Source organism: Pygoscelis adeliae, unplaced genomic scaffold (genome assembly GCF_000699105.1).
Source record: "Pygoscelis adeliae isolate BGI_AS28 unplaced genomic scaffold, ASM69910v1 Scaffold172, whole genome shotgun sequence".
In the NCBI taxonomy this organism is placed as follows: Eukaryota; Metazoa; Chordata; class Aves; order Sphenisciformes; family Spheniscidae; genus Pygoscelis; species Pygoscelis adeliae.
The window spans coordinates 3,496,690-3,520,257 of NW_008824338.1; the positions used below are offsets into that span (position 1 = coordinate 3,496,690).

The window sequence follows — 23,568 nt, forward strand, 5'->3', positions numbered from 1 at the left end:
TTTTAATTAACTTCAAATAAAAAGTAATGTCGATAGCACAATTAAATACATTTACTAGTGACACTTCTTAAATGATGAAGTAATTGGCAGACATTAAATAGGAAGTTCTTATGGGGTCTCTTGGCCACCAGAAGGGGTGTGATGCTGGCACGCTCTGGGCCACCAGCGTCCCCAGGAAGCTGCCTCGCTAGGTCTCTTGGGTGTGGGGTGACTGCCGGTAGCGTTCTTGGTGCTGAGTAGAGATAAAGCTTTGGCAAAGTTTACGCTAACAGTGGGCCCAAATTGCAGACCTGGCCTCTAGGTGTTGCTCCAGCATAGTGGTTCATGCATGTAGACTTCTGGGTTAGGCCAGTTAGCAGATTGATTAGTAGTACGATTTTTACAATGCTGGTTCATGTTTCTGTCCATTCATGGTGGTTTTGGAAGATTATTAAACAAACACGTATTGATGCAAAGGTTGAGCAGCAAGTAGTTCGCTGTCTGAAAACCAGTTTTTTTTTTTCCCTACTTCTTGTGGAAGGATGTACAGAGTAGGAGGAAGGAGAAAAATACTTTCCGTCCTCTCCTCTGTCCATCATCCTCAGCAAGGGGCCAAGCACAATCCATTTCTGTTTCCAGGGCAAGGTAGGGTTCCTCTCGCTTCAGGTATGCCTGGCCTTTCCTCCCAAAGGGTAGTGTTTGGTGCAGGTCCCTTATGTGACATCATTGCCATTCGTAACTTCAGTGTCAAAGTGAAATCAAGACTAGGTGTACATAATTATGGGATGAGGGAAGAAGATGGTGATGTAAAGGATCATTGAAAGGGGCTCTGGTTACAGTGAGCTATGTTTAACCCTCCCTGCATATCTTGCTAGTCGCTCTTCCTTTCAGATATTAAGGTTTTGCAGTTTCTGGAATAAGGAGCTGGGATAGAAACCCATGTTCACCAGGCCAAGTTGGGCAGAGGCTGCCTGGCAGCAGCTTGCACATTTGATGGGCTCAGCGAAGCCCTGGTTGCCAGCACGTCTGCTGGGGAAGAAGCCCGAGCGCCAGCTGCTCCTGCCGCTGCTTGGCGTCCCGGTCGGTGCTCAGCCAAGGGGAAACAGGAAACCAGGTTCTGGGGAAACACCAGTCTTTGCCAATGGCAAGCACCTAATTAGATTTGTTTATCAACAGTTTTGTAATTACAGAAATATGTAGCTAATTACTTTTCTTTGAGCCAGCTCATGCTCACCTCTCTTAAGAATGTGCAACAAATAAAGAAGGTAAACTGCTATTTAATTGTACTTTAGACTAAATATTTAATGCAACTGAACCATAACAGAGAATGGGGCACAGAGAGTAGGCTAGTGTTTGAGTAATGTGAGGTTGATCCAGAACTTTCTCTTGTGCCACCCTTTTCTAAAGTTTTAAATTTTAAATGCATGGTACATAGCAGAGACAGTCCAGATCAGTGATCTGTTTAGGTGCAAGAGGTAGCATATTTGCTAAATTCTAGCCAGGTTGGGGTTCTGGATTGGGTGCTTTGTATTTTTTTCTTTTTTTTTTTTTTTTAAGATCCAATCAATTGTTTGTAAAATACAGTGTAAAAAACAGGAAGAGAAAAACATTTTCCAAGCGGTAGAACAGTCAAGCTCAGCTTCCGCTTTATGCAGCTTCATTCCTGTGTCTAGCATCAAAATGAAAAAGGTTCATATTTTTTTTTCTAAACAGAAAAACATTCCTATAAGAAAAAGTTTTTTTTAATCACAATAATATTTTCTGATGAAGAAATATTACATGATAAAATGTGGGCTAGCTCAGGAAATACTCATCTTGAATAAGCAAATAATACTAAGGTTACCTGTGTTTATTTTGGACAAAGTTCTCTTGCCTTATTGTTCAATAATTCACTGAGTTATGGAGGTATTTGTGTGTTCCACCGAGAAACTAAACCAGATTCAAAAACCAGTAAGAAAGAAGGTTCCCAGCTATTGGCCATAGATACTGCTTTCGAACACAAAAAAGAATTTATTGCAATATACAATGTACAAACAAAAGTCAAATCACTAATCTCAAACATTTGTTCCTGCAGTCTCACGTGTAGATAAAGCTCTTAATCAGAGCAAAGCTTCAGGTGGTGAGTAAAGTTTTCTCCTGTGAGGTATTGCAGGCACCTTCTTGTGCTGCCGAGCCAACGCTCAGCGCTTCCTTCTCCTCCTTCCCTCTTTCGTTGATCTCCCCCAGACATGGAGACTCCGGGGGCAGCCCCATCGGGAGGAGTAAGTGGCCGATACTGCTGGGCTTGCTGGTACAAAGCCGCGCAGTACGCCAGCCTCAGAAGAAGGCAGTGAGTAGAGAGGGGAGGCAGAATTACCAGCCAGTCAAAGAGAAGGGGAGGAATGTGAGGCGAATGGCAGCCATGCGATTCTAGCACAAAATGAAAAGGGAGTAAATCCCAAAGATCTTGCACTTTTCCTACTCGGCTCCTCCACAGGCAGAACTGCCATTGCATAAAAACTGTTGACAGGCTTTAGGTTTTGGCTGATGTTAAGCATTTCAGAACTAGGCAATGTGTTGCTATAATGGCAATTGCTGTATTACTACTTGCAGCTTTGAACACCTATCTTTTGTAGTTTCATTGGAAAGGGAGGGTGTAGAAATCTCGTGGGCAAAGCTGTGGAAATAGAGGGAAATTTTCTTAAGTGTCCTGTTAAGAGTTGAAAGCAAATTTTGGTTTGATGGCATGAGTAAAACGCTCTGCATTCATTTTCTTTGAACGTTGTCTAACTTAACTGTTGCTAGTACAAAAAGCAGAGATTCTTAGTGTTTGTATTATGGCAATGTAGAAACCATGACCAGGACTGCAGGTAGAAGATGCTGTTGAACCACTGAGCGCCTGCATTAGAGAACGCGCTGTCTACACAGGACAAACAAAACACAGAAGTGGAAAACTGAGGCATGGAAAGGAAATGATTTGTTCCATAGGAATCCAGGAAATGAGCTCAGGGCTTATGATTGCCATCCCACATTTTAATTCCAAGAGTCCTCTCTCAGAAATAAAAATGTTAATCTCAAATTACTGAACGTTTCCCAAAGCAAGCTCCATTTGTTCTATTCCACTTAGGTATTATCAGCATTTTTCTATTAATATTTATGTCATTATATCAATTGTTATTTTACATAGATTAATTATTATAATATATCAAATTTTAATCGTTGGCTATGTTAGATACATGTGGGTTGTAGTATCAAGCACTTTCAGCTTGTCTACATAATAGTGCCTGAACAGAAAATGAGAACGATGCCTTGTGGCTCGGGTAACTTGTCAGTGCGACCCATAAAATGCATATATGTCCTGTTTTCGGCAGGGATAGAGTTAATTTCCTTCCCAGTAGGTGGTACAGTGCTGTGTTTTGGATTTAGGATGGGAACAAAATTGAGAACACACGAATGTTTTAGTTGTTGCCAGGTAATGCTTACACTAGTCAAGGACTTCCCAGCTCCCCATGCTCTACCGACTGAGAAGGCTGGAGGTGCACAAGAAGCTGGGAGGGGGCACAGCCAAACTGGCCAAAGGGACATTCCACACCATGTGACGTCATGCTCAGTACATAAACTGGGGAAAGCTGGCCTGGGGGGCCGCTGCTCGGGGACTGGCTGGGCATCGGTTGGCAGGTGGTGAGCAATTGTACTGTGCATCAGTTGCTTTGTGTAATATTATTATTATCATATTATTATTATTATCATTTTATTTCAATTATTAAACTGTTTTTATCTCAACCCACGAGTTTTTCTCACTTGTGCTTTTCCAATTCTCTCCCCCATCCCATCGGGGGGGGGGAGTGAGCGAGCGGCTGCATGGTGCTTAGTTGCCAATTGAGGTTAAACCACGACAATATACTTGCAAACAATGGTTCTTGAGGAAATTGCAGAATAAAAAAATAATTAAATAATTAAAATTATTTAGTTAAAAAGATCACTTAACAAATATTATAGGTAGGTGAGAAATGAGAATGCAGAACAGTAAAGCAAACTTGGTTGAATAAATGCTCAACAATTACCTCAACTTTCTACAGAAAAAGAATCTATTCTTCAACTGCAAAACCCTCACTGGCGGATTCAAGGAGTCCGGTTGTGTTCTCACAGTGGAAGTATTTAAAGTGTTGATAAAGCCCAAATCAGAAATCCATGTAATAGAATAAGATGTAGATGTTTGAGAGAATTCAGTTTGAAGTTGCAATACATAGGCAAATGCAAAGGGGTCCCTGAAAGAGCAGCTATATCTAGAACTTTATTACAGTTCAGAAAATACAATTTATAGTTTGGATAACTTAGGGTCTGGGTGTAACTATGAGTGAAGAAAATCCTATCTTTTGGGCACTGGCAATAGAAGTAGCTTGACCTAATGCACTATGCATAGAGATCTGAACTCTGTACCTCTTTTTGGCATTGGTCTTGGACAAAACACAGATTCTTTGTGCTTTTTCTTTTACACAAAATGAAAGAGATTCTATTAAACTACTTAACCTATTTTGGAACTTTGTATATATGGAATTGGAAACGTACAAGTCTTAGAAGTTTGTTACTAAATACATGTTTATTTTAATAGTTGGGAGTCTAGCAGAAGACTAGAATTGAAAAAGTACAATTTAAATAACAAATAATGTGGTTTTATTTATGCTGTAATTTATTTGGGAGAGGGATGGGAGTAATATGACAGTAAGATATTATCTTCAAAGTTGCCATGGTAATGCAACCTATTACCTCTTGCTAAGAACATGCTGTAGCTGTTGTTATTACTTTTATTACAGCTCTTAACATTTCAGGATGTATCCTTTAGTTTTTAAGGTGTTACTTTAGATTCAGTTTCATACGTGAGAAAACCAGTAAGTTTTGCCACTTCCCAGCAGGGCTCTAGAGCAATAGCAATGATAGCAATTCTGCTAACATAGCTCCCATCCTCTAATGCAGAGTAATTTACAAGCTATCTAACCATTTAGGAAGACAAGGATTATCAAGACAGTTCAATGCCCTATCTATATTAATATCTGCTTTCCCTGGAAAGTCAGTGATCAATATTTGGAGACAGAAAAGACTAAAGCCCCAACAATAATGCAATATAAAAACTTCAGAATACAGACAGGTGGTTCTTAGCACTAGAAATGGTACTGTCCAATTTACTAAGAGGATCCACTGCAAGTCTGGTTTCCTGAAGTGCCCTGGGACCTCTTCTACTACCCTGAACCCTGCTGAGCAGCAGCAGCGGTCTGATAAGCCTCGGGTCAGCCAAAGTGCTGCCATTCAGGGCCACAGCAGCAGTGAGACTCTCAAGATGCCATCAGTCATATGCTACTGCTTGTGAATACTATAAACTGCAGGCAGGAATGGGAATTATAAATGCATCACTTAAAAAAAAGCAGAATCACATCTCCTCCTAGCTGCCTGTTCTCCCAGGCTTTCATTTTCATCTTTTGCTAGTGAGTTTGACCCCTAGATAGTAGATGCCTAGCTCGTTACGATATAGTTCAGGCAAAATATTTACCGAAGTCAGGATGGTTGTCCAAACTGTTCCTTTCAGGTATGGAGGTGGTGATAGATGACTTCTGTCTTCTGCACTTCTGATGCTGTATTTACACAAGTCCCTGTGCTTTCTCGTTGGATTCTTTCTTCCAAGACCAGTCTCCTGCTTTTAGTTCAATAACTGTATTCTTTGCTGCTAGATACCAACATTTGTCTATCTTTTCTTCTGCATATGAAAGCCATTGGCTGAATTTTGCAAAATTCGTGCCAGCAAACTCCTATATCTGAACTTCTCATGTCTCCAAAATGAAAAGTTTGTATGTGAATAAGCAGTCTGTGTAATTTGCCCATGTTCTTATGCTCCCGTTCTGGCTTTGTGTCCTGTGGCACTTTATGTAAACTTTTATATAAACTGTTGTATTTTTGGCTAGAAAATACTGATAGTTGAGTAATTATCATACAGTAGTATCAAGGAGCTAGTTAGTTCTTTTTGTAGAGAACACTACTCCAATTACTATTGCATAACAAGTGCTGATTTTTGTTTAACTGCGCTGTGGGATAATACTACACTGTGCGAGCATACACAGTACGTGTTTGAGGGTGCGCCCACATTGGTGTGAGCTGCAGGTGTATGCGTCTATTATATTGATTACAAAATAAATCGTAACAGTCACAGGGATAATCACAGTGAAAAGTCTACTTGCAGATAAGAGGTTTGGGGTGGTCTCACCTGCCTGAATATGATCCTCAGGGGGTTCTTCCCCCAGTATGCTGTGCTCGTAACCGTGGCACCTAATTTAGGAAAAGAGGTGTCTTAGGCTCCATCTGCAGTCAAAGTCAGAAACAAGCAACAATGAAAGGCAATTCAGTCTCTTTAAGTGTTAGTCACTGGGCGGAGGCACCTACACCTCTCCACTGACTTAACACCTACGAGTAAGTGAAATACATCTGACCTTAAGGCAATAATTCATAGCCCATTATCAAACTTGGAAACAGTTGAAAGCATTTCCAGTGCAATATAATGTATTGACATTTTGGAAAGCTATCTTCTTTAGAACATGCAGGATTGTCTATCCTAATCAACTCTGACCATTTTTTCAGTCGGAGGTAGCTACTTAGTTTTGCGGCCTCTGCATTTGCTCATGCAAAAACAAACAGGTCTGTGAAGAGGGTAATACGGGTACTGCTTCAGTATCTGAATTTCTGATGACTGCTGTTGCCTGGTTCTCTATGGCAGTTTTCTCATCCTCTTGGATTTCAGTGGTCTGCAAGCACTTTTTCCAAAGTCTGCATATTGTAATAGCTTTGCCTCAAGATATTTCAGTTCAGAATCTTTTCTCCAGAGTTACTGATGTGATCTGATACGGTTTAGGGGAGGATTTCAAGAGTGTCTGTAAAATATTCCTTTACCTTTACTCTAGATGATCATTTGTCAGAATGGACCAGCTGTTAAAGGCATGCCTGTGGATCCTAGGGTCTTCCTCTGGCTGTATATCCAGATAGGCTATGCATCGGTGCAAAAGGGAACTTACCAGGAGACTTTTAGCATTGAGGAGGGTTTTATGAACAGATCGTCAGCTTCTGTTTCTTGCATTTTACTGATTGGAACAAGCAGTGGTGATAATATTGTTTAAGGGATTAAGATACAGCAGTTGTATGGATTTTGGTCAGTAAAGGAGGACAGAAACTACAGTTGGCAGGTACAGTCAGGCAGTGCCACTAGTTTACGTTGAGCATAAGAACAACCATTCACTCCAAAATACAGTTTTGTAAGAAAACAGAGAATGAATGAAATGTTTCATCTGCAACTGTTGCTGGTCTGGAGATGGAATTTTGAATAGCTGAAATTCAAGTAATTGACCGGTAAAAAAAAATAAAAATAATTCATTCACGGAGTAGGATCACTGCAGGGGAAATTAAGTCATTTTCTGTGTAAAGAAATCTACAAAACCAAATGATGGTTCCTACACCATCATTTTATGACCTTTTTGTAAAAAGGGAGTACCAACAGTTACCTTCCTTTGCAGAGCATTCTGAAATGAAACTGCAAAACGTATTGGGTGAAATTGCTACTTATGAGCTCATTAGGACTGTTACCAGAATTGTAAAACTGTGCATCGTATGGCACAGAAACCCTCATGTTTTGGAATATTTACATGCAATTCAGTACTTACAAATGGATGAAGTGAGGTGGCTGCCCCACTTTTTCCTGCTGGAAAGGAGAGTCGGCCTGTCGCTGTAACCTTGAACATCAGTCTTGCCGTGTCTGTTCAGAGGAAATGTTCTTGTTCACTGAAGATCTTATGTACATGAGGAAATCTGCATAAAGCGCTTTCTGCAGGCAAGAATTTACGGTAACCTTTATAACACTAATACAACAGAATGAAAATAATCCAAACAAGCACAAATCACCATGAACAAGCATTAGACGTCTTCAAATCAAAAATAGTTCCAGTAATTCTGCTACTTGTTTTTAACCTAACTTTTCATCCGAGTTTGCTACTTCTACACAGCAACACTTCCCTCTTTTAGAAAGCTTTCCACCAAAACCAGGATGATGCCTAAAACATCAACAACTCATCTTCCTTCATCTCAGAAATCCCAAGCCTTTTCATAACTGAAATAGTGAAGGAACCAGGGGCTCCATGGAGTCCACGGGAGGCCTTACTACTGCCACTCGGTTTTCCATGGAAAGTACTCAGCCACTCTAGCATGTGTCCTAAAACAGTCAGCTTAAGAAATATTTGGATGAAAATTGTAGAAAAGCTTGACTAGAATAAATACTTGCAAACTCTTTTGAATTTGCTGTGGTATTCCTCACTTACCACATGGAGCTGTGAACTAAATAAAATCAACAATTTGGTGGCTGGTCCTAACTTCTGCTGCATGAAGCTGCCCTGTTGTTTTGTGTCAGCTGTGGCCCTGTTTTCTCTCCTAATTTGTTGTGCTTGCTCAGTGAAATTGAATCCCACATCATTTCAGGCAAGTCTTGGAGAAGTTGTTTTCCTTGGTGCAGATGACTCTTTCCTCCAGATGTGACAGGCAGCTAAGAGCTGCCTCATTTTTTTCTTAACCCTTCTGCCCATCTTGAAATCCCGCTGATGCTATGGCCGCAGTAGTACCGTGGTTCTTGCCCCATATCCGATTTTCCCGTGACTATAAGCTGTCGTCCGTGTCAGTGACAGCATGCACCACACAGGCTCCTGTTACCTAATGTAGGTTGCTTTGGTTGGTTTGGTTTGTTTTCTTGTCTGTTTTAATGAGGACAAAGTAAAATTCAAGAGCACGGTGGCCCCTGGGAGATGTCCTTGCTGGAAGCTCTCGTGGCAACCTGGCTCTGGGGAGGGTGCAGCCCTTCGTGTTCGTGGCTGCAAATGTTCCAGCCTTGCATCTTCAGCCCGATGCAGCCAAGGAGAACCTGTACCCCTGCTGTTTCCCTTCACCCTGTTTGTTTCACTTGGGAACACAATGAGCTGTCAAAATTTCCTGCCCTGTTTCCACAGAATCCTTCCTTTCGCTCCAAAAAGGATTATTTATCTAAAATTGCTAATTGCATAAATTGTCAGAACAATTGTTTAGCTTGATTTTAAGGTGGAGAGCAAAGAGATGTAAAGGTCAGGCGGTCTTACGAAAGTCGCCCTCAAAGTCCTCTGTCAAAGCAAAAAAGAGAGTCCGGTGTGTTGCCATTAACGGCCCTCGTCTCTCAGAAATTAAAAATCATGTGGTATGGTGTACATCTGGCGCAATCCCTATTTTTAGTATCTCAACACGTTGAGCGTACTTAGAGGTAATTAAAAGTAATAGGGAAGAATATAAATGTTTTCCAGATAAGTGAGCCAAGAAAAAATAGAGGAAGGTAGGTGTGGTTGATTTAGCCCACCGCCACTTCCTAACTAATCTTTCTGTAATGATGTAGAAAGAGACTAGGTGGCACCTGGCGAAGTATTTTGTACTAACAGATTCATGAGGTAGAGAGCTACTTGATAACATCTTTGACTCATCAGAAACTTGCCTTCCCTGAAGGTAAAGTTAATAATCCTCAAATATAAGGATTTTAGTGGCTTTTACTAAGTCAGTGGGGATGCAGATTTATTCTGCATATGGATTCCTATAGTGCTAGAGACAGCCCAAACTTTTGTTATCTGTAAAAAATGTAAAATGACACAAATAGCCAATCCAAATCATCAGTAATTTTCCATGACTTCAGGTCCTCGGTTTTGCTGGTTAAATAAAACTCATTCACGTTTTCTTAGTTTGAAGAACACAGAACTGGTAGTAAGTTTATTAATCTCCAGGCATAGTCCTTAACCATTTCAGGTACTCTTTCAGTGCCATCATCATCGGTTGTTGTCATCTCCTTCAGAATGATATTCTTCTGATCACCTAAACGGTTCTTTTCCCACTCTGCTGCTAACCCACGTTGGGCATTACTCCAGAGTGATTTTCCTTTTATGAAATGGCTCTTTAGTGCCCTGATCATCTTCCTAGAGGTTCTTCTCTGCACTTCTTCCAGGAGGAATTCAGCTTTCTCAGAGACAGTATTTCAGATGAACTTACACCAGGTGTTTTGACTAATGGCATCAATACCTCCCTTGCTTTCCCTCTCTTTACTGGAATTACCTTGCCTGAATAGTGTACATACGTGTCTGAGTTGGCTAGTCTTTAGTTCTGTAGTAGGCATCAGCAGCACCATGAGAGGAAGCTGGACTACCAGTAAAATGAAAGTGGAAGTCGCAGGTAGCTGGGCCATAGAGCAGTTGGGGCAGAGAAGGCGACGGTACCAGTGAAGTTTATTTAAAATAGCTGTAGCTGTATACACCTCGTATCTCCCAGCTTTGTGTTATCATCACATCTCATTAGTGTTCTCCTAATTCTATGCCAAGATCATCAATAAAAAATTTTAAGAAGACCGTTCCCAATATGAATCTTCTAAAGATCATGCAGTAATTGTTCCCAAGCAAAAGTTTCCTTTCAGTACACTTTGTTACCTTCTTACCTTCATTTGAGGTAATTCAGTATCAGGTGTTATCTTGTATGGTCTTCTTTTGGTAAGCCCATGTTGTGTTTTCTTCTGTTTCAGTTGTCTACCTACCTTTCACATTCCCCTCATCAAAATTCAGGGTTATACTATTAAGATGAGAGTTAGGCAGTTTCTTCCATATGTAACTGTGTATGATTTTGTTTTTCTCTAGTACTATGGTACCTCTTTTGATCTAATGATTTATTCGTTCATGTCCAGAAAGAAAATCAGCCTTTCTGGGTTTACAGTATCGTAAAGTCTTGGGGTTTTTTTTCAGATTTTTGGAGTTTGAATTTTTCTCTTTTTTTCCAAATTATCTGTTGATTTAGTCACGAGTGACACGTTTATCAGTGTGTTAATGCAGGGGATTATTTGCAGTTTCCTGTTAATTCATTGGTGTGTACAGAAAAACAAAAGCCTCAATCAAGGCATGCTCTGAATTTACACCCGTACTTAATTTGCTGATGCTTGTATTAGTGACAGGCTCAAGCCTGTCTGATTTTTTGGGGTTTATACAATGTGTACCATATGCTTGCCATTCTTTACTCTTTCTGCACGAATCGGCCAATCTGATGGGGTCTACCTGTGGTGGAGAGCAGTGCTTTTAAGGCAAGGTGCTGCCTTACGAGCTCTGACTCACGGGTGCTGATGAATCTTCGGTGTTTTACAAACTCTTTACCCGTTTGCTCCACCCTTCTGCCCTTTAACAGAAGGATCGCAGGGGAATAGGTTTATATACCGCGTTGCCACAACTTACACGTGATTTTAAACTGCTGATGAAGGTATACCCATGCTATTATTATCGTACCTTTGAAGGGCCACAGCTGAAGAGCAGGCAGAGGTTTGCACCTCCTGCCCCAGCTATCAGGAGGGGTAAGTGGGGTCAACAACAGCTTGAGTTGTTTTTGGCTGGTTCCTTAGAGCCAGCGGTTGGCAAGCAGGAGCTGACTACAGGGAACACGTGTTCTGTCTCTGGAAACAAAAAAGCAAAGCGAAAGTAAGGATGAGAGAAAATAGATTTATATTTATAATCAAAAGTGACTGTGTTTGAAATATTCTTAATTTGAGTGCACGCTCCCGTGTCTTTCGTACCTCTAAGGACCCCTAGAGGGCACGGAAGTTTTTCTCCACTCGAATGTTTAACTTAATAGTTCTACTTGGCTTTCTTCCCTTAAACATAATGGCAAGCACATTTTAAGTGAACATCAGATAGAAAAAAATAACAGCATCTAACTAGGTCCTTCTTTTTTGCTGCAAGATGTTTTCTTGTTTTTAAACACAAGCAGTAGAAGCTAGCACTAGCAGCCAAATTCTTAATTTTTGTTTAGATTAGTCAGATGCTATATTCGTATCCCAGAGGAAGCACAATTCAAACTAACTAATAATTCGTAATTTTATTGCAAACTTTGAGAGGCCTACAGTGTGAGCTGTCTGAGGAAGTGCAGTGGATATGCTTTCAGCACTATGGCCTGTGTTTCTGTAGAGGAGGAATTGGTATTGTGAAGAATTAGAGTACTCTAACCTGAACCTCTAAAATCTCCAAAATTCATCTTATTTAAGATTTTTAAATATTTTGGTCTTGTTATTTGCCTATAAAGAAATTATTAAATTACAGTACAAGCTATGTAAAGCTATGGAAGTGTAAAAATGACATCTGCTTCCCACTGCTTCCTATCTACTTAGAGTGAGGTTTTGTAACTCTCGTTCATCCCGAGTAGCATTTTTCTTCTTGAATGAGTTTTGCCTATTTCATCAAAGTTACATGGTAAGTCAGGTACTAATCAATGTGAATTACACAGCGATACTAATTCTTAGTATTGTGTTGTCACTTTATGATCTTTAAATTTACATTCTAAAGCTCTGGAGTAATGCTTATCTGAGAACATCAGGATTGCTTAAATAAAGCAGCTTCGGTGTTTGAGGAGAAGGCTGACATTTTCCAGAATGCTCAAAGAGCAGTAAGTAAAACAAAAACAAACAAACAAAAACCTTAAAAAAAATCTTCATATTTTGTTTGGGATTTTTTTCATCAACTTACGATTTTGAGACCAGTCCCACAGCTTTGGAGGTCAGTTGGACTGTGAGCCTAGTCCAAGGTTGAGACCTTTGTGTGTGATGCCATGACAGTCAGAAGCCAACTGGTCTTGTCTGGGCAAAAAACTGGACCTCTACACTACTGAAGCAGTGAGAGTCTACTTACTGGGTGAGAAGATGTTCAATAGAATAAACATGGGGGGGTTTGTGCCTTTGTTCTGGTAAGAGGATCAGCTGTACTGCTTTACCCAATTAGCCAGGGATGTCATGGGAGATGATTTTTTGGACCTTAGTTTTCCCACTGGAGGAGCGTAACGTCATCACTTTGAATAGAAAATAGATCTAGATGTAAAGAGCAGGGAAGGGCAGCTGCCCTTTCTAACGTCTCTGGGGGTTTTGTGTTTTGCAGGAGATGCACGGGTGAGAGGTCAGACAGGGGTTCTCTCCGAGCGCCGCGGCTCCTACCCGTTTATAGACTTCCGTCTTCTTAACAGTAAGTGCAACCCTTCCTTCACGTCTGTATTTAAAAAAAATGAATAAATAAAAATCTGTATTGAAAGTATACGAACCAAAGTATCTCATTTCATACATATCTATAGGTCAGCCGTCTTCATACAGTCAGCATTAATAATTCTGTTATTCCACCCAGTGTTTGACTGTGAAATGTTTTGATTGTATGAATACTGTCCATAATGCTGAGTCTGTCAAGTAAATACAGTAGTGCCATGGGGTGTGCTGGGAGGGGAGGAGCAGGGGGTGCTTCGGAATTAAAAAGATAAACCTCTGTGTCCTTTAGCCTCTAAGCCAACAGTTGGAACAGATTTTTGTGAGTCTGTTATCCGGTCATATAGAATTGGCACAGAAGGGGAGCATGTGACAGCACTGACCAGTGGTTTAGAATAACATTAATTTTTCCAACAATTAGAACCCAATCCAAAGCCCCATGGAGTCTTCTCATTGACGTCAATGGATTTTGGGTCAGGCCAGCAGTGAACATCTGTTAAAAATAATCTTAACCTCATTTTGATTGAAGTTATTTTGCCACTGTTGTAAATAAAGGAGGGCAAATCTGAAAGAAAAAAAAAATGGGGTTTTTTTCACCTGATGGATTCTCTATACTGATGCAGACCCATTAGCCAGTGTGTAAAAATTAAATAAAATAAAATAAAAACCCAGACAACTCTTAGTCTTGGGCACTGTAGCATTCAGTCTGGATGCTGTGTTAACTCCAGTGTGCATACAGAGGCAGATCTCGATATGTCCTTGTGTGCTGCACAGACCACTCCATGTAACCTTCGAAACAAAAGTTATTCACTCTCTTCATCAAAACAGACTGAAACTCTGACAGTTTGTTCAGTGATGCCACTTTTAAGCTTCTAGCAATTGTGCTTTTCATTAAAAAGCAATTATCAAACCGAAGTTTTACGTCTCCTTTTTGTAACTGCTTTCCCGAGTGCCCGGGGAAGGGGAAGGGAGGTAGGTGGCAGGGACGGGGGGAAGAAGCCCAGCCACAAAGGGTGAGGTCTGGCTGGGAGTCAGGAGGAAAGAGGGGCTAATAGGAAGGGGGGGACTTGGGGTCTGATCAGCTGTATTCGCCCGAGCTGGCAAAGTTACTGCCGCCTGGCAAAGTGCTTGCTTTCAGTCTTGCTGATAAAAGGCATTTTCTAAGTCCATTGGAGTGCTTCCTATGGCTGAGGTAGAAAGATGTAAGATGGGTCCAGCAGTTTTCTCAGGACAAAGGGAATAACGTACTGGTTGAGCAGAGCTCTGAGGATAATTTAGTCCTAGCTTGCCAATGAAAAATGTGAAGAAAAACCTGTTTTAGGCCAGCTGGAAATATTACTGTTGATGCCCTTATAAAGACTGAGAGAAAATAAAACACTTCTTTTCATTCATGAAGTAGAAGTGAATATATATTCACATTTGAGCATGACTAAATTAATTGTTTCCTTTTTATTTTGAATACATACACGTTATTTAAAATTCTCATCATATGTTCCTTCCTCTCCCTGGTTAAAGAAACCAAAAACTTTTCAGCTCTTTTGTCTGGCGATAGGGCTTTCACTTTTATCCCCTGTAGTTGAATCTTGCCATCCTTCAGATCCTGCCAGCTTCTGGGAAGCCCTGGTGCTGTCTGTGGGCGGTCTATGGAGAGATCCACGGCAAGGCATGTACCGGTGAATACTCAGGCTTTGATCATACAAGGAGCAGGGCACTCCACATAACCCCTGTCCTGTAACTGCTGAACTTAAAAGCGATGCCTCTCTCTGCATGCACCTCTGGTCCCACGGAGGTGGGGCACCTGGGGTTTCTGTGTTCCTGTGCTCTCTGTCCCGCGGACTTCTTGCTCAGTATTTCTTTTTACCGCTTTTCCTTAATCTGAAAGAAGTCACTGTGCCTGATTGTGATCTCTGTGTAAGGATAAGCAGCGATCCTGATTTTGGACTTCCCATTGTTTTCAGTTTTTTAAGTATTTACTGCTTTCTGCCTAGGGAGTGGTGTTGGCTGATTTTTCAGTGCAAAATTAAGTGAGATTTCTAGGCACTTGACTACTAATTTTGTAGATGGCAAGTGCACTGGGCCTGGCTCACTCCGTGACCTACAGGTAAATGAAGATGCTCAGTGTCAGAGCACACAAATGTGTGTTTTGCCAGGAAGTAGACAGACTTTTATATTATTTGTTCATATACACCTATCCGTCAAATCCATTTCTGCTGTGCATACCATATAAGCAGCAAAACCTATGGTGCTGCACATCCTATCAAAAGGAAACATATATAAATGTCCCTACTGCAAACTTTTTTGAAACGTGCCTAACGAATACTTGCAGTAAAATTTTGGCACCATGTTACATTTGGGGGCAATAACTGACAGGCAGCAACCATATACTGAAAGCTGTTACAGTAAGGGAGGGAGAGAGGCAGAGAAAGTTTTATGGTACATTTCCTCATAAGTTATAAAGAAATGCATCATAAACATTAGTCCAGCTTCTCGCTAATTCAGACAAACTGAGCTTAAATAGTGATAGTTCCCTCTACCATCTGAAATACTGTTCCGAGTTACAGTACCACCCTTGTTTTAAAGTAAGGGAAAACACTGAAGCTCATTCTTGAGCAGAGTTGACATTCATTTTGAAAATTGACATTTAAAAAAATTAATCAGGGATTGCTATTTAATGTCAGACTAAAGGTTACTTAAATGTAACTTTTTTAACATACTTACAGATTCAGTCAAACTAGTGGATTTTTCCCTCCTATGGCTATTAAGGGTTAACACCGAGTAGACCATATCTTTTGTTTTTCCTGGAGTCCTGCAGCAAAGTCACTGTGTAATTTAAGACACCGTTAAGTCTTTTTTGGATAGGAAAACTTCCTGCGCTCTGAAAATGGGATCTTCTGTAGCCCTAATCAAAGCCAACTGGATTAATGTTGACTTCTTGCTGTTTGAGCTAATGTCTGTGATGCCATCTACACATTCCTCCGGTGCCTCTCTGCAGTATATAGAAACTTAGTGAGTGTTATTTCACCGTGTCAGTGCCAGGCTGTCAGGACCGGGAGGATTTTGCAGGATCCTGTCTGGAGGAGATGCAGGGCTTTAGCATCTTCCTCTCTTTTCTCTGCCTAGTTGCAAGGTTACCTTGAGGCGTAGTTGCACTGGTGGGTTTTGGGACTCTTACAATGACTCTGGAATACAAAATTGAATGTAAAATATCCCTGTGTCACCAAGAACTCCTCAGTTCTGCATTGTGAGGAGCGTACGTTTGCCTCAGCCTCTTGAGTCAGTCCCTGCAACTTGTGGAGACCTGCATGACCAACCAGATACTCGTTTGTGTTGATGGTATCGAGCCAGAAGCTTGAGGGGAAGCTACGTAGCAGCTCCTCTCTCCAGGGAAGCTGCGGCAGCCGATACGTGTTAGCCAGCCCGGTGTGAAGACCCCCAGGAGGCAAGCCGACCATTTCTTTTTCCATCCTGCCGTAATAAGGCAAGGGGACCACCTGCTCCTGATGGCCGCAGATCTACCCCAGAAAAAAATAAGCTGGACATGGCAGACTTGAGGCTCCACGTTCAGTAGGGTGCTTATGAACAAATATTCAGACTTTACAAACTCCTAAACTAAGAGATGCAAGTTTTGCACAGCCCTATAGGTTTATAGGAAAATGGGGAGAGGGTTTTCTCTTCATGCAAATAAAGCATTCCTTAAAATGGGAGCAGTGGAAGAAAAAAAGGCTTAGCATTAGAAACTTACTTTCCAGAAGGAGTAATGGGATGGAATAGGCAATTCCTAGGTGCCATCGAGCAGCTGAGTATAATGTATAAATGATGTAAGATTGATTCCAAACGAAACCTCACAAATTTTAGGAAAGTTTGACTCTGAACTTGGTAGCTCTAGCTTGTAACTGAACCTAATGCAGGTTGAAATTAATGATGGCAGTTTGTTGGCACTTCTGCATTTCTGTGAATGAAATGAACCTTTTTGTGTTCACGGGACAGAAAAGGAGTTAAACTGAATATGTGCAGTGTAATAATTTAGAATTTGAAACACTTCTGCAGTGAAAATTAACTTGATCCAATTTTCCTTTAAGCGAAGCATAGTTTGGATTTGAGAAATAAGGGACCGTAGGGTAAGGCAGCAAAAATTTACTTCTCCGATTGACAAAGTTGCTCAGTGAGTCATTGAACAAGGTCCCTCCAGTGACTGATATGCATTGATTAAAATAGATTTCATTATCCCATGATAAGTTGTGCTGGTGACTGTTGATGGTACATTTCTTCATTGCATTAACCAAAAGTTTGAGGGAATTCCTTGTGACAAATCTAGAATTGTAGGTAGGCATGCGGCAATAACCAAGAAGACCTCACCTTGCTCCAATTATATTAGATACTTTGTTTTATTGCCAGATGAAATTGAGTATCAAAATAACATCGTTTACGGCTGAGATGGGTAACTTTTTATTTACAGATTTGCTTGTCCAGCTTTAAGTCAGAAGACAAGGACATTCTTAAGACTTAAACAGTGGTTCTCCATTTCCCATCTTGTTTATGCTAAGCTTTTCTCTGGATTGAATTTTTGCAAATGACAAAATTGTTGCCTCTAATTGACTATATTTAAATATGTCTGTCATGGAGGATTACAATTAAAATTGTTTCTGCTTGCATTTTTAACTTTTCCTGAAAAGTTCTCCATTAGGGACATTTTGTTTTTGTCACAGTATCAGTCATACAATTGCTCTCGCTACCTTGCACCCACTTGTTTTCAGTAAGCCATCCACAGCGTCTGATAGAATTCACTTCTCTATATATTGATCTAGGAAGAATAACAAGGAAAGGGAAAGGGTGTAGTATGCAAAGTGGAGTGTCTGTACCAAAACGGTGTTACCCAAAGAGATTTCTGTTTCCTTACACCTTGCGCAACAGGAACATAGAGTGGGATCTGAGAATATCTAAAAGGTCAAAACATGCCTGTAGACACTCCAAAGCTGTATCTGCGTATTACCTAGGATAGTGATACTGTCATGCAGGCAGAAGTTGAGTCCAAAAGAACCCCACCTGCTTTAAGCTTAGCTTAGCAAATTAAGTTAGTATAGATGATGTACTTTTAGTACCAGGTGGTGATAAACAGTGATATTAGGTACTGTTCAGTCTCTGTCCTTGAGTTGCTGTCTGATTTAAGTCAAGCAAAATGCTCTGGTTTTCAGTTTGTTTGCGAATAAAGTGATGCTTTGCAGGCATGTAATGACTTAGGTACTACAGAAATGAAAAGCGTTGTTAGGGTTAGTAAGGGAAGATAAGAATGCATGAAAAAGTCTCCATCTGAAAGAACCAAGTCTGTGGATGTTTGAATCTGTGGTTTCTGCCTGTCTAGAGAAGGGTCCATTTGCAAAATTTACATTAATTTTTGGTTTTGGATTTTGAACAACTCCAGGGCTTTCAGGTAGGGCCCATCTCCAGGGAAAATAAAACTTAACCACAGCCACCAACCCAAAACTGAACCATCAAGTAACCTGAACCCAAATGAGTGAGGTTAAAAAGCGTTTGGTTAACTGTCTTGTTTTGTTGCCTTTGGCTAGAAAAAGATGGGGGAGTGAGAGATGCCTTTTTAGATATTTCTGACCCAGGTTAAATTAGGACACTAAAAGTCTTGGGAGGAAGTTTCAAGGACTGATTGGATTACTCGGATCCCAACCCAGCCCGTGGAGATGAGTCCAAAGTTCCAGATGGTTATTAAATGAAAGGGAGAGATCTTACGAGGTCTGCATCATTTCTACATAATACCTCCCTTAGGTCCTCACGGGTAAGCACGTCCAAAAGATATACTCATCAACATCCTGAAGGCACACGAGCTTCTAAATCTGGTTAGCTTGTGTCTGGTTTGAATGGGAAGAACATTTCCAGAACTGAAGTCAGCCTGTGGCCTTGCTTTCAGTTTCCTATTCAAGGAAGAGGAATTGGGATTCTCTTAAAAATATTTCAGCAGAAAGATTGTTCTGTTTTCTAGTAACACTTCACTATATTCAAACATTCTTCCTGTCATTGGAAGTCAGTCTGGTTCCCTCTTTTCATCAAAAAACAGCGAGTTTTTTTGGTTCGGGGTGTTGTTTGCATTTTTAAGTGTTTTTAATTCTTGTTATCTGCAAAATTTAATAACAAGGTATATTGAAAAGTATATTCTGCTTCCTGCCATTCATGCTCCTTGTTTAGCTTTTATGCTACATTTGCAGAAAATGAAAGCCAGAATGTAAAACTGATTGGTGCATGTGCCCTCATATGCTAACAAAATGCAGCAGTTTGGGTTATGAATGCTTCAGGAGAACTCATGAGAGCAAGCAGAGCAAACAAAAAGCTAGATGTGCTTCACACCCAAAGTCTTAGTGAACACTGACCTGATTATACAGGTTTGTAACTTATTTTTTTAATACAGATTTCGGATTCAGTTCAGCTGAGAATGTCCCTTTAAAAGTTTCCAAATGATGCGTGACCCATTCTGCTACCCCACCTTCTTTTCCCTGATTAGAAAAGGGAAAGGGTGTACTGAAGATAACACTGAGGATACTTTCCAAATGACCAGAGGAAAAGAAAGAACAAGGAGAAGGGATCATTAAGATGATAAATGAAAGTTGGGTTTGCTGTTATTACAGGTTATGTTGCTTTTTCTCGAGGGGAGTGAAGGGGGAGGGGATGTACCATTTCCTGTTGGAGAAACTACCATCAGCTATAGAACATTTGCAGTTTTAGGAAAAAAAGGTCCTGACTGTGCTACCGTACAAAGACTGAAGTGGCAACGTGAAGGGTCATATTGAAATGATAACGACTTTGTGGCAAAACGGAACACAGCATGCCATTTCCTAAGAACTTGTAGGAGGCTTAATAAAAGACGCCAAGGTGTTTGTCTGCATAAAGATGATTGATGACGCCAATAAAGGCTGCAAATTGTGAAGAGAAACACATCTAAATTAATCTTAAATTTGGATATAATCTACTTCTCTTCCTGTTATTAAGGCTAATATTCTGTTACCTAACTGGCCTTTGAAACCCTAGTTTCTCCAGAACTTGGTGTAATGGGATAATTCGGTATATAAGCGGGATAATCTGCATAGCTCTCAAGTTCTGTGGTCTCTTTCAAACACTATCAAAAGGAATATATTTTGGGATGGAGGGGAAACTGCATGACTAGTGTTCTTCAAAATGCCAACAATTGTGCAGGAACTTTATGATTTGAAAACTGAGTTGTTAGAAGCCACCATCACCTCAAGTGCGTAATGTTCAAAGAGGAGGAAACCCCATAGCAAGCTGACCTAGAAAGCTGGTGTTCCAGAACCTTTCACATTTCATTAACTACATTAGCCAAAGAAGCATACGAGCACCTCTTCTGTAAACAGGGCTCTGCATTAATTTTGTGCACTTGTGCAGGTGGTTGAAGAACGGAATCAAAGTGGAAAATTTGAAAGATCTTTTGGTTTATTTCTTCTAATTTTCTGCTTTTCTCTGATGTGTTCAGAGTCCCCCTCTTTCTCACAGCATCTTCCTAATTAAAAAAATATGTTCACCCACTCAAAGAGAAATAATACAGTTGTAACCCATGTGAACAATGGCAGCTAACAGAAAGCACTTGACCTCTAAAATTGAATTTTATCAAAAGTCAAGGAACAAATACATTTTTAATACCTTAGAGAAGCAGGTGAAAACAAAATGTTTATAACACAACTTTTTTGGATTCTCATATAGTTTGAGGAAGTCTCATAAGGTTTTCTACATTTACCAGATTTCAGTACAACACTTGTTTATCTGTAGATATTATATAGTGCAAGGTGTTCATCTCTGTTGTTTTAGTTACGGTGACCAATGTATATTCAGATGATAAGATTGGTATTGGCACAATCTTACTATTTTTGAATCAAACCTGTTTGTCAGTTTTGGATTTAGGTTGAGAATAGTGTTGATAACACACCGACGTTTTAGTTGTTGCTAAGCAGTGCTCCCACTAGTCAAGGGCTTTTCAGCTTCTCATGCCCTGCCAGCGAGAAGCTGGGAGGGGGCACAGCCAGGACAGCTGACCCAAACTGGCCAGAGGGATATTCCATACCGTATGACATCATGCTCAGTCTATAAACTGGGGGGAGTTTATAGACTGGCCGGGGCGCAGCGACCGCTGCTGGGGAACTGGCTGGGCATCGGTCGGTGGGTGGTGAGCGATTGCACTGTGCATCACTATCACTTTATTTTGTATATTCTATTATTCCCCCCTCCCCCCCCCTTCCTTTTCTGTCCTATTAAACTGTCTTTATCTCAACCTACAAATTTTACTTTTTTTTCCCCCGATTCTCTCCCCCATCCCACTGCGGGGGGAACGAGCGAACGGCTGTGTGGTGTTTAGCTGCCTGCCGGGTTAAACCACAACACAGTGCCTTCTCCAAAATTCAAATTTGAAATGTTAAGTTTGAAATTAATTTTTAGATTACCTGTGCCAGTTCAGCTATCCCTACTCAGGCTGCTGTTGTTTTTTGGATAATACGATAAATCCATAATGTAAGAAGATATTAAGAAAGCACAGCAATTTTTTTCTATCAGCAGTGCTCTGCACTCTTCCTTGTAAGAAAAATTTAGCAACCAAGTCATGCAATGAGTATGCCAAACAAGACTTCAGTAAAGGTGATCTAAATGCCTGGCATGATTTAACACACAAAAAAATGGAGAAACACCAATTATTCCTCATAAGTCAATTACATCTCTCTTGAGCTCTCAAATAAAAGCATTCTAATCAGCTGTCATCGGGAACCAGTGCAGGAAGTTGCCTCCGTAACGTATAGGACCAGAGACAAATTGTGTCCCAGAGTCCTCGCTGTTTGCAAACTGTCTGGACGGTGAATTGCTAGTCTGATCCTCCTGCTTTATCTTCCAGATATTCCTGCACTTTTCTACCAATCCTGCCTGACTCTTCGGGCGTACGGTTGTAGAGCAGTGGCTGAGTACAGAATGTCTTTGCGTCCTCGGAAGAGGGGAAGGGGTATTATAAACCTTATATGAGTCAAAGGCAGGCGCTTGATGACCTGATTTATATATGTTGGTTTTATTCTGCATCCTTTTGGAAAGAAGAGGAAAAACATTTTCTGTTTCTCAATCAGTTGGCTTTTGAAAATTAATAAACCCGTTGTTATTCACTCGTGCTGCCGAGTGACCTGTTTTTATTGTACGCTGAGGTGCCATAAAATAAAAAAAAGGCGATACTGTAAAGGAAAACACACAGGCCTCATTTGAATGCATAACCAAGTTTGTTTACTTTGAAAGAACAATAACAATGTAATGAATGTCTGGTGCAGAGTTAAGTACATCCTTGTCCAAATTTGATTCATGTGATCGTTTCTGGATGTTAACTCAACCATTGTTAACATAACCTCTGTCATTTTTATATTCACGCTGCCTGTGGGCACACGCTAGCGCAGCAATGTGAAAGAAATCTGAAAGAAAACTGGTAGCAGTTCCTAGTGCAGGAAACATCTTTCCCTGAAATAACAGAGGGTGGGTGGGCCGTAGATCATGTTAAGGCAAGCAGGTCTGTGTAACTGGAGGAACTTTGTTAGGAGAGAGAAGGCAACCATTGATTCCTGTAGCTTATTAACCTCTTGAGGGCCACGTGCAGTATCCAGACATCATCCATGATCTGATAGCGTGTATACGTGATGTGGCTATCAAATTACCCAAGGAAAAACGCAACTACTTTTGCTGCCAGCTGAAAGATGTCAGGAGATAAGCTGTGAGCTCAGGCCGCCTGTGTTTTTGAAGGTAGAAGTGAAGCTTTGTGAGGAATGCTTATACAGACGCTTCTGTAAATGTGTATGTAATTCATACAATATGTGTATGTGTATGTAATTCATACAATATGTGTATGTGTATGTAATTCATACAATATGTGTATGTGTATGTAATTCACACAATAACTTTGTTCGCTATACGAAGAAGGGATTCTCCAACCACTGTGCTAGGCAGTAACTCCACAGGATATGAGAATGTGCATCTTTTAAGAGATACAGATGAGGCTTTTTTTAGGTAAACAAAACATTCAGAAGTTGCCACAATGATTAAAGATAAACAGAGTTCTCAAGGGAAGTTTTACGGGTATAAACAAAAGACGTTGTTTGTCTCGCATGTTCATTTCCAAATTGCACATAATTACTAAATCCTTCCCATGTGAGCCTTGCAGCTTGTGTTCTTTAACTAGATAATATAGCATATGTTTTAGTACCCATAGTTCCACGATTGAAGTTCAGTGATATCTGCAACGATATTTTTGATTCATTTACTTGTAATTCAATTTAACCTAATTAGAAATAGCTATCAATAACTCCTTAAGTTTCAAAGTCATTATATGGCTTACATCAGGTGTCGTCATCAAAATTTTATATTTACAATTTAAATTGAAATTTACAATTGTCAATAAAGAAATGGGATGTTCAGCATATCACTGTAAGTCATTCACATAAACCCTTAATTTCATCTTCAAACTGCATCTTGATTTTGTGCCAGCTGGTGGATCCCAT

The 23,568-nt window shown here is 40.4% G+C and overlaps 1 protein-coding gene across 1 annotated transcript in view; it reads left to right on the top strand.

Moving 5' to 3' along the window:
- PDE7B (phosphodiesterase 7B) overlaps window positions 1-23,568 on the top strand; it is a 178,455-nt gene that overhangs the window by 127,583 nt on the left and 27,304 nt on the right. The window contains exon 4 of the mRNA XM_009319081.1: window positions 12,945-13,028. Coding sequence (XP_009317356.1) covers window positions 12,945-13,028 — 84 coding nt within the window. The remainder of the gene's footprint in view (window positions 1-12,944; window positions 13,029-23,568) is intronic.